The sequence below is a fragment of the Ipomoea triloba genome, chromosome 13 (genome assembly GCF_003576645.1).
Source record: "Ipomoea triloba cultivar NCNSP0323 chromosome 13, ASM357664v1".
Classification (NCBI taxonomy): domain Eukaryota; kingdom Viridiplantae; phylum Streptophyta; class Magnoliopsida; order Solanales; family Convolvulaceae; genus Ipomoea; species Ipomoea triloba.
In genome coordinates this window covers 13,271,979-13,283,507 of record NC_044928.1, presented here as the reverse complement: position 1 = coordinate 13,283,507, position 11,529 = coordinate 13,271,979, and the positions used below count along the sequence as shown (strand labels likewise).

The 11,529-nt window shown below is 35.5% G+C and overlaps 1 protein-coding gene and 1 pseudogene across 3 annotated transcripts; one reads left to right on the top strand and one right to left on the bottom strand.

Annotated features, from left to right (window-relative positions):
- The window catches only part of LOC116001223, a 16,538-nt pseudogene extending 14,052 nt beyond the window's left edge, over positions 1-2,486 (bottom strand).
- An 814-nt stretch (positions 2,487-3,300) lies between these two features.
- LOC116001606 (L10-interacting MYB domain-containing protein-like) lies at positions 3,301-4,715 on the top strand. 3 transcript variants are annotated; one of them, XM_031241491.1, is made up of 3 exons: positions 3,301-3,613; positions 3,697-3,954; positions 4,618-4,715. In XM_031241491.1, exons 1-3 carry the CDS (start codon positions 3,317-3,319, stop codon positions 4,702-4,704), a joined length of 642 nt encoding a protein of 213 aa, XP_031097351.1. In that variant the 5' UTR covers positions 3,301-3,316; the 3' UTR covers positions 4,705-4,715. The 3 variants fall into 3 exon arrangements, with proteins under 3 accessions (XP_031097351.1, XP_031097353.1, XP_031097352.1); XM_031241493.1 differs by lacking the exon at positions 4,618-4,715 and adding an exon at positions 4,079-4,526; XM_031241492.1 differs by lacking the exon at positions 4,618-4,715 and adding an exon at positions 4,079-4,526 and having other exon boundaries at positions 3,697-3,993.
- The last annotated feature ends 6,814 nt before the right edge of the window (positions 4,716-11,529 follow it).

Here is an 11,529-nt window from a genome sequence, read left to right as displayed (position 1 = left end):
ACTCATCAGTACTACACTAATACACTTGCGATTTGCCGATTGTCTTTCTCCTGCTTACTCTTTATCACTGTTCGTCACCCGTAGAGCGATATAGCTTCGAACCGCTCAGTCGTTGACCGGTAGACCGACCGTCTGACCGGCCGAGCGACATTTTTCACTACACGTAACACACGTATCCGTAGCGTAATCGTAGACCCCGTTTACATTTACGCTATCACATGTTAAAAATTCAGAATATAGAGCAAAATACATAAAGAATTTGTGTTACAAAAAAAGAATAATCGATTTGCTTATAAAATAATTACAATTATAACAACTCTATGTAAACAAAATTTTATTCCAAAATACCAAAACTTACCACTCGTATCATGGACGGCTTGAGAATGAGTTGTTCTGCCTAAACTACCTTGTGATTGCATGTTAATTGATGATGCAATTTCATTATTACTCTTTATTGAAGACTTGACTAAACCCCCATCTTGCAAAAAATAAATATATAGAAATAAATCATAGTTCAAATCCACTCAAATTATTATTCGCTATAAATATGAAAAAAAAAATCAAAATACTGAAATAACAATTAACACCATACACTTACTATTGTATATAATGTTTATAGGTGTACAATAATTTCCTTGGAAAATGCCATACAAACAATTTTTGGTTGTAGTAGATTGGTAACTGATCGTCTCTTCCAATAAATTTTCTTTGTCGTCTGCATCAAAATATTTTTTTAATATAAAATAAATTCATGACCATATTGCATATCTAATAGAAATAAGTTTGTATAGAAAAAAATTATTCAACAGTCAATAATTTTTTTAAAAAGAAGGCAAAATAACAATTTTATTTACAAACAAATAAATTGGATTTAAATGGTGGTGGTAAGTCCCTATGCTTGTAGATATCCTATCCTAATTCCTAAAGGCTAAAACTTACCGTTTAAAAAAAAAAAAAAAACAAAACAAAACAAAACTTTCCCAATTCCCACGTCTGCCTGTCTCACGGTCTGCATCATGCATCACGTCTCCATCTTTTCTATCTTTATAATATCAAAATCATCTCTCTACCTTTCCATCTTTCTATTGCTAGTCTGCTAACAGAAAGTAGAAGCGGAGGCGGAGGCGGAGGAGGTGGCGAAGCCGCGGAGACGATCGGTGGTGGGACGTGGTCGCGTGTGGCGGCGGGCGTGGGCGTGGCGGAGACGGAGGGCCTTGGTCGCGTGGGAGTAGCGAGGGGAAGATTGTTACTGAGCTCTGAGTTCTAACTTTTGAGGAATCGGAATAGATCAACATAGGTGATGAACACTGAACAGCCTTCACCGATCCATATTACGGTAACTCGAATCTCGGATTCGAAAAGGTTTACCTTTACATATATACTATGTTTATTAGACAGGCTAAGTGAGATGATACCTAGATCTAGTTAAAGCTTCCATTATATTTGCGTATAATTTCTTGAGATATGTTATTTTATGGTATTTTTAAGCTTTAGTTTTAAATATGTTTTTGCATGTTATACGCACTAACGGTTATGTAGAAGACAAACCCAGTATAAGTATCTATTCAATTTAAGTGTGTATTTCGTTCTGTATTCTGCCTAATAGTGCTCTGTGAATATTTTTTTTTTAAAAGCTGACCTGCCAATTTCAAGATTTTGTTCAAAATTCAACAAAAAATCTAACTGAATATTCACATGACTTGTGTTCTCTGTTAACAAAAAATCTTACAATGTCCACATGAGGAGAATTAAATCTGATGGTTTATGCAGTTAGGAAGATTGTAATACCTGAATTTGGAGTAGACTGTGGCTTCCTCTTCCTTCCTATGACTGCTGAAGTTGTTATTTTCCTCATTCTGTAGGACTTGTGTTCTGGAACCAAATGAGATGTGTTCTGGAACCAAATGACAGAGGCTTAGAAAATTAGAAAAAGTTTAAGACCGTGCTGGCTTACTCGTGTTAGATTAAATTATTATCATAAGTTTCACTTGAATGTTTTGATATATGCACAGATGTCCCCAGGATGTACTTACTTTATTTTTTGCTACAGAGTACTTGAAAGTAAAAAACAAAAAATGATTGTGGATGATGATTGGTATGTGGCTTACCCTACCTTCCATTCTATATTTTTTTATATTTTTGTTTAACATCTTAAAATCTTAACTTCGTGTTGGACGAAAGTGTTTTCAGATACTCGTTAGGTTGATTTTGCATATGAAGTTTGGATGAAGGTAAGTAACATTTAAACTAATCTTATAAAGCATAAATTAGTATGTTTCAAAACCCTATTTTATTAATGTGTTTAAAGTTCTGGGGACAGTTCTATTTAAGTATAGAGCATACACACATACCTTTTGATCATGAAACACACTCTTTGCACCTGATGGTTTCTCTGCTTCTTCTCTCACAGGATCTTCATACGTGTTTTATAGCATTTCTGGTGTTCATCGGAGCTAAATCGCGGGAGCTAATGGGGCTATGGAACATTGAAACTGCCAAAACTTTTTTTTTTTGGAACACCAGAAGTCTATATTTATAGACCATGGAAATATTGTTTAACGTTAAGTTGGCTACAGCTGGAAACTTCTTTACATTCCCAATGTGCATAGGGTAAGGAGTCTTTCTTTATAAAAAATGACAAAAATCAGCAGTCCCATACCCTTTAAAATTATTTCACACGCCATCCATGAAGCTTACACAATAAGCTTGACCAAACCAAAACATACTAAAAGACACTGTTCATTTGGGCGGGATTTTTGGCTCCATTGCGTTTCCCTAGGCTTTTGGCTATTTTATATAGTAGGATATATATATATATATATATATATATATATATATATATATATATATATATATATATATATACATAAACAAAATCTTCCAAAACGAAATCATACTTACCGCCGAAAATATTGTACATTAAAACAATAAATTAATATTAAAATTAAGTTTTAATATTATTTTAATTTTAATATTAATTTATTGTTTTAATGTACAATATTTTCGGCGGGAAGTATGATTTCGTTTTGGAGGATTTTGTTTATGTATATATATATATTGTTTTTATATATATATATAGATCCTAATGTATAACAATGTTTTGATATTATAGGATTTCGTGTTTTAATATTAATTTAATTTTAATATTAATTTATTGTTTTAATGTACAATATTTTGGGCGGGAAATAAGATTTCGTCTTGGAGGATTTTGTTTATATATATATATATATAGATTATTATTATTATTATTATTATTATTATTATTATTATTATTGTTATTTCTAAATTAGCAATATGGCTTCAAAAAAATGATAATATGGATGGAGAGAATTTTAAGTGGACCAACGAGTACGTAGTGTTCTTTTGTGAGATTTGTATCAAATATATTCGAAAGTATGGGCGTGGATTAATGAAATGGAAAGAAATTAAAGAAGAATTTGAAGTTACCGCCAAACGGAAAATTGCACATAGAAGTTTAAAGAATAAGTGGGATGCTATGAAAAAAGAATGGAGAACTTGGAAGCAACTGAAACGTGAAGAAACTGGTTTAGGGTGGGATCCTAGTACACATAAGATTAGTGGTTTTGATGAATGGTGGGAGAAAAAAATCAAGGTTAGTATTATAGATTTTTAAGATTAAAACATAATTATATTTTGGTGTTGATTGTAAACTTATTCTTTTCATTTCTTTTGTAGGAGAACTCCGAGTATAAAAAATTTCGTAATAAATCCATCGATCCTGCAATGGATGATTTGTGGTCTAAATTACTTGAAGATAGCTATGCAAATGGTGAAGGTTGTGTTGCACCCACTATGGATCCTCAATTAGTACAACCTGTGGATATTGAGGAAGAAAATATAGAAAGTGAAGAAGAGAATAGGACTAGGCAAGGATTTGAAGATTTGTTATATTCTCAGGATAACCAACATTCTTTCCAATTGCATGATTTGGAGGTAGATGAGTCTTCATTTTGGAATAATTTCATGAGTGAGGTGAACCATTGTGTTGGTAATTAGGATGTTTGTGGTACTCAAGTACCTAGACAATCTCAAAGTAATAATGTCAGAAAATGTGCAGAAACTCAAAATATTGGTCTTAAACGCACTCAAATGAAGCGTAAGAGGAGACAATCGGGAGGAACAGCTCAACTTTCTAGTCAATTGGATAGTTTGATTTCAAATTCAAATCGGACATGGGACGTTTTAATAGGGGATAATACTGTGAATACTCAAAGTAGTACAAGTGTTAGTCTTGCTGCAACAATAAGTATTATTAACGGCATGGTTACTGATGGTATTATGGAAAAAAGGTGGAGATTTGTGGTGCTTTTCTCTCAGCTTGCTTAAGGATGATTTGAATAGGGAATTTTTTTTTAAAATATTGATGATGACTTCTCTAGGAAAGCTTGGTTGAAGTATATGCATGATACAAGCAAGTGAATGCTCATTTTATTTCAATATGTTTCGTTGTAATTTCAATTTGACATTTGTGTGTTTGAACATTATATTAATTTTTGTATGAATTAATTTTATGAACATATATTATTTTAAAATATATGTTCTTATGTTTGAACATTATTTCAATATGTTTGATCTTCATTATTTTGTATTTATTAGGTACATCATGGAGTTGGAACAGAAAAGAAAAAAGAGAAAGCAAGTACTTTGTGCAATTATAACATCGTATGCCACAATTGCTTATGATGGATTTAATTACCCGGGGTATCCTGATGCTGTGGTTTTAGTGGTGATGTGGGTGGTAAAACGAGGAAGATATTCCCTGAGTGTCGTGTCTCTCAAGGATGGCAGATTTGGAGTCAAATACGTGTTGACATTGATGATGTTAAGAGATAAGAGTTGCAAGTATTACTAAGGGTTGTTTAAGTGAATAACTTGGGGGTAGTATGAACAAGAATGATTCAATTAAAATAAAAGGGGATGAAGGGAATGCATGCCCTAGCTAAACAAGTTGATTGAACATCCTATGGGGATTCGAAAACGAAGCTTAGGATTGAATTAGGGAGTCACGGTATTGATACCGAGTGGCGTCACACTCAGACTCTCAATCCTCATTCGGTTGAGGCATTTTATCGAACACCTTGCCTACCACTCCTCTCGGACCTCATCCTCTCGGACTAAGGGCAGAGATGTGGATGAGTTGGACTCGTGAGAGGCCGCTATCGCGCACACCCTCACTTTCCTTTGGTTCACTAGCTATTCCGGCCGAAATAGAAGCAAAGCATGAGGTACATCACCCACACAAGATTACAATCCTAATATAAAGTCTTCATAATCATAAAGCAAGATTTAACCATCAATCAAATGTCTAACATGGGCACACACACCCAAACTATTCTATTCAAACATTATAACTAACCAATAACAACAAAGTAAAATTATGCTAAGCAATAATTCAAAGAAATAGTCTTGACAAGAAGAGTATTATACCTAAGTGATCAGGAGTGCTACATCTTCAATCCATCTTCATTAATCTAATAGATCTAATCTATTCTAGAAGGAATGAGTGTGTTCTTCCACCCCAAAGGGGAAGGAATGAAAAGAGAAATCAGATCTGAAAAATTGTGGAAGCCCCCTTTCAAAAATGAGGAAGGAGGGTTTAAATAGCCGCCCAAAAAGTCGAAATTCCGCTGTTGCCCAACTGGACGCGTCCACGCACGTTGCCACGCGTGTGGACCCGCGTGGCTGCATTCTGGAATTGTTCCACGCCCACCACCACGCGTGTGAACGTGCGTGGTGGCCTCCTGCTGGTTGATTCTTTGTTAGTTGCTTCTTTTTGGTCCCAGACTTTGTTATATCCTGCGGAAATGACTCAAAACACATACTATGAGTTGGATTTATCAATTAGGTGTTAATTACAGGTTTTATCTATGCAAGATGATCATAATTGGGTGCTTGAAGTTGTAAAATGTTATCCAAATATGACCCGAAACTTGACTGTTTTTGGCGCTTATCAAAGTTTCCACACATAAACCTTATTTGTCCTCAAGCAAGCATACTACCAAATCCTAATCATATAAGCGCCAAGAACAGTTAAATGAAAGGGGTTTAATCAAAAGCTTGTGTTCAGGTGTGTTGGAACAGAGTGAGTGAAATTCCCTTCACTATCTACCAAGACTATTAAGCTTAGGTCAACCAAATGTAAGGAATATGCTGAGGAAACGAAGATCTTCAAGGATAAGTTTCAAAAACGACAATCACACTTTTCAATCATGCAAACACTGGAGATTCGTCTTTCATTTTGTTGGGGCCTAAGAGTCGATCCCACTAGTGGGAACGATGTGCACACCCTAGCCAATGTCCATCCATACGCCAAAGCCCCTTTACTGAAAATTAAGTGAGGGCAGGGACATGGATCGCTCATCGCCGTGGCTTTGGGCGATCTCTTTCTTCTCAACTCCCTCGGATCTTATTTTCTGGCGACCTGACTTCACATGGATCTCCATGCTTTTTCGAAGGTCAGTGTAATGGGTACCCGAATCCAAGCAGGGTGGCTTACCTCCTCTCGTTTTTCTCATCTTCTAGGATCTCCTTGGGACAACCGACTTCACATGGATTTCCATGCTTTTTCGAAGACGGTGCAATGGTTGCCCTATATCCTAGCAAGATGGCTCACCTCTTGTTTTATCTCAGGGAGTGGCCAGATTGAGGCCTTAAATCAAATTTTCACCATCCCTTCCTCTCATGCCTTTTACTTGGGGTTAAGGGATTTTTTTCACTCTTATGCTCGCTATAGGCTCTCCTTTTTGCCCCATGTCCTGCCAGGTTTAGTTCATTTCCCGGGCTTTGCAATTTTATCTTTCTAAAACTCAGGGGGTACACACTCCCTCTTCGAGAGATCCTTGACTAAGGTCCTGACAAAATAGAAGACGAAAGACATGCAATCATACAGGGATTTTAAAATTTGGGTGGTGTAGTGTGTGTTATAGGTAACTTCCAAAGCATATTTCAAAAATTTGTTTTGGCATAAATTTAAGAGTCTTCCTAGATAGTGCTGACAACAGCACACTCTCTAACCTAACACCTAAACAACTCAGTTGATTATCCATCATATACAGAGCATCCTTTCCACACTTAAAAGATTACATCGTCCTCGATGTTTTCATGAGGATCCGTGGAAAAAGGAGCTGGGTCAAAAGAATTAATTAACTAGAAGCACCTTTCCACACTTAAAAGTGTTTCATGGGCCTGGACAATTCTATTGAATATTGACACCCAAAAAGATCTTGCAGTAATCACAATCATTAAACAAAGAACAAGAATATCACCTCAATTATTGGACAGAGCTATGTTTTTCAAAAGGGAAAGAAGGATATACCTTGCGTAGCAATTCTCTCATCAAGCATCGATGTTCCCTTTTTCCTAATCAGAATATCTTGCAATAGAATTTATCAATTAAAAGATGGATGGTAAGGGATGTACCTCATTGTGACCATCCAGTTCCTTGGTTTAATCTCTTTCATTTATTGGCCTTGGGGTACCTCCCAAGAGCGCCACGTTTAACGTCCTTGGTTGGACGAAACATGGTCAAAATAAAATAAACAAAACACATGCAATAAAAACAGATAGAGATAAAATATTGTGCCCATGCAGATTCTCAGAGTTTAAACAAAAGTTACTCAGTCGTCCAATCTTTTTGAGGGACCAGATTTCAGCCCCTTCTCTTCTTCCTTTTTCGTTTCATTGTCCTGCACCGCGCTCTCTCCTTGCAAGTTCTTCTTGAAGAAATTTGATCTGCATGCTTAGTTCCAAGATGAGTTCATAATGCCTAGCGCCCCGTTGCTCCAGGAGTGCTTCTTGTTCCAGATGCAGCTCGTATTGGAAACTTTGCATCGTCTTCCAATTAGTGACTTTTGTAAATCGCGAAGGAGCCGCCGGTGGTGAGGGTGACTGAGCATGTAACACCCCAATTTCCAAGACCAAATTTTCCTTAAAATTTTTTTTTCAATTTAAAATTCACTATTATCATTACGGAATCATTAACTAACCAAAATGGAAATGGGTGTTATCGCCACGTTCAGGTATTTCTCTATACCCAAACGCTAAGGCTAAGGTTTACAACTTACAAAGATATCTCTAGGCTAATAATAATACAACAAATCAAATACATCTGTCTAAAAACAACTTCTAGATTTTCTATAAAAAAAAGAAACTTTAACCAACTATCTAGGAAGTTGGCGAATCGCTCTCATAATCCATGCTCATGCAGATGCACCTGAAATATACTCAAAGAGTATCCAAAGTTAGCGTAAAGCTAAGTAAGATTTAATTCACCCCCTAAAATAACTATTTACATACACATAGCACATAGGAGCACAACTTGTAGATAATAATATATATGTATAAATGTGTACATTAATATTATTGGAACATAAAGATGCAAATAAGCAATACTCACAATATTCTAAGTAATCACAGTTCTCCAAAAATATTCAAGAATTCCAAAACCCATAATTTCTCAAAAATACTCATAATTCATAATTTCCAAATCAGTATTTTCCATAATAGAAATTTTAGGAACATTTCAAAACTAATATATCTTTCAAAATCACTGTGAATATATACATGTACATATACATGGAGGAACACCAATCTGAATACAATGGGCAGGGTCTTGTTTCATCAAGCCATAGTGAACAATAATCTCTCTATTGAACACTACACAAAATCCCATTCAATCTCAAATAATGGGCAGGGTCTTAATTAATAAGCCCTAGTGAACAGTAATCACTCTACTAAACACTACACAAAAATCCCATTTAATCTCAAATAATGGGCAGGGTCTTAATTAGTAAGTCCTAGTGAACAGTAATCACTCTACTGAACACTACACAAAAATCCCATTTAACTGGAACAGAACTAATACCTTAAGTGTGCACACCCCCAATGGGTTTCCAAGTCCAATGGGTAGTAACTAGTCCTAGTAGTCATGATACGTTTCTAATGACTACTACTCAACAGGGTAAATACCCTAGTGGTAGACTCCGCTAACCACTCCTCAAAATAACAAAACCAAAAGTCATATGGAGACATGATACGTTTCTACTACTCATTATACAACCGACTGGGTCTTATCCCAAGTATCCAGAATCTCATAATAGGATACTACACATCTTATAATTCATTAAGAGCATCATAACCCAACCAAACCTTTTATCCTCCATCTTTATAAAAATAAAAGATAACAATATTTCTCATATGTCACTCCAAGATGGTAGATTTTCAAAATTCAATCACAAGCTTTGTAGTCAACTAAAACATTAGACTACTAATAACATTCACTTGAATTTCATATACAAATGTATGCATTTTCTCAAAATATTCATATGCCTCTCATCAACATAGTATTCCAACCTATGTAACCAACATATATGCACATAATCTCAAATAAACAACTTCTCAATGGCTCAAATAATCAACAAGACACAAGAAACAGAAACTGACAGAAATTTCAGAAATTATTTCATGGATTGTAGAATTTTCTGAGGAAATCGGGAGCATATTTTAACACAACATTTTCCAGATAATAAGTACAGTAAGTCTAGATTATACACAAAAATTTTCAGGCCAATCCAAGGTCTAGAAGTATTTGTTTCGAATTTTTTCCCAACACTGCGCTGCACAGAAATTTAACTGACAGCACACTGCCACAACTTTACGAAATTTTCCTAGAAATAATGAAGCATATTTCCAACAAAATAATTTTATATACATTAAATATCATAAGTCTAGGATCTCTAAATAAAATTTCAGGCCAATCGGAGTTCAAAAAGTATTTTTCACGAATTTTGATTTCAAACTGTGCCTGTCAGAATTTTCTCAAACTAAACAGTAGCTACAATGAATAGAACCCTTATTTCTTAATACCATAGAACCCTTATCCTTTGGGCTTGTTTCTCTCGGCTTTAACCTTTTGGCAGTTCAAACATCTACTTACAAACTCAGCTACTTCCTTCTTCATCTTGGGCCACCAAAAATGCTTCTTAAGGTCCTTATATAACTTATCTCCTCCAGGGTGTACTGAGTATGGAGTGTTGTGACCTTCTTCCATGATTTTCCTTTTTACTTCTTCACATACCATCGGAATACACCACCGTCCTTTATATCGGATGCTCCCATCTCCATGCAACTCAAAGGGTCCATTCTTAGCATTTACCATCTTTGCCCTCACTCTTTCTAACTTAACATCACCAGGCTGTCCCTTCTTTATCTCATTAAATAGGGTGGGAGTTATAGTCATATTATACAATTTAAATCAGCTTCAACTTCTCCACATTCTTTTACTTCCAACTTCAACTTCTGAAAATCCTTGCACAACTCGTCCTGTAGTACCCATGTTGCATTAAGTGAATGACCAGATTTTCTACTTAATTAGTGCATCTGCTACTACATTTGCTTTCCCCTCATGGTACTGTATCACCAGATCATAATCCTTGATGAGTTCTAACCATCTCCGTTGTCTCATAGTCAACTCCTTCTGCGTAAAAATGTATTTTAAACTTTTATGATCTGTGTAGATTTTACACTGAACTCCATACAGATAGTGTCGCCAAATTTTCAAGGCAAACACAACTGCTGCTAGCTCTAAATCGTGTGTAGGGTAATTTACTTTGTGGCTCTTTACCTGCCTTGATGCATAAGCTACCACTTTCCCATTTTGCATCAGCACACAACCTAACCCCTTCTTTGAAGCATCACTATATACTTCAAATCCTTCAATTCCAGAAGGTAGTGTCAACACTGGTGCCGTTGTCAATCTCTGTTTCAATTCTTGAAAAGCTTCTTCACACTCTTTGTCCCACAAAAATTTTGTGGTTTTCTTCATTAAATTAGTCAAGGGTCTTGCTACCTTTGAAAAATCCTGTACAAACCTCCGGTAGTAACCTGCTAAACCTAAAAAACTTCTAACTTCTGTGACCGTAGTTGGTGCCGGCCATTCCATCACAGCTTTCACCTTAGCTGGATCCACAATACTCCTTCCTTTGTAACAATATGACCCAAAAATGCTACACTGCTCTTCCAAAACTCACACTTGGATAACTTGGCATAGAATTGGTTATCTCGCAAAGTCTGTAATACCTTCCTCAAATATTCTTCATGTTCTTCAGAAGTCTTAGAGTATACCAATATGTCATCGATGAATACCACGGCGAGGCGTGGCAACCTCCTTCTCCGGCGGCAACGTCATTGATAGCGTTGTTGGTGGTGTTGTTAATGGTGGTTAAGTGATGATGATGGACGTACTGGTATTAGTAATATAATATTATTTTAATAATAGTATTAGTAATAATAATATTATTAGGTTTAATTGATCCACAGGTTCCCTATCAGATTGGTCAGGTTGCTATAAGATGTGGACAGGAACCTAGGCTTCAATGAGTAAGATTTATGTCTACCTAAAATTTATTTACCCCAAATTAATTAAAATCATTTTACTACGTGATTATGTGCAATATTTATTTTAATATGTGATTATTGAATGATTTGTAATATTTAAATTGATTATTATGG

Coding starts and splice junctions, on each gene's coding strand:
- LOC116001606 (XM_031241491.1), top strand. CDS start 3,317: ATGGATGGAGAGAATTTTAAGTGGACCAACGAGTACGTAGTGTTCTTT. Junction 3,614..3,696: donor GGTGGGAGAAAAAAATCAAG/GTTAGTATTATA, acceptor TTTCTTTTGTAG/GAGAACTCCGAGTATAAAAA. Junction 3,955..4,617: donor TCCAATTGCATGATTTGGAG/GTAGATGAGTCT, acceptor TGTATTTATTAG/GTACATCATGGAGTTGGAAC.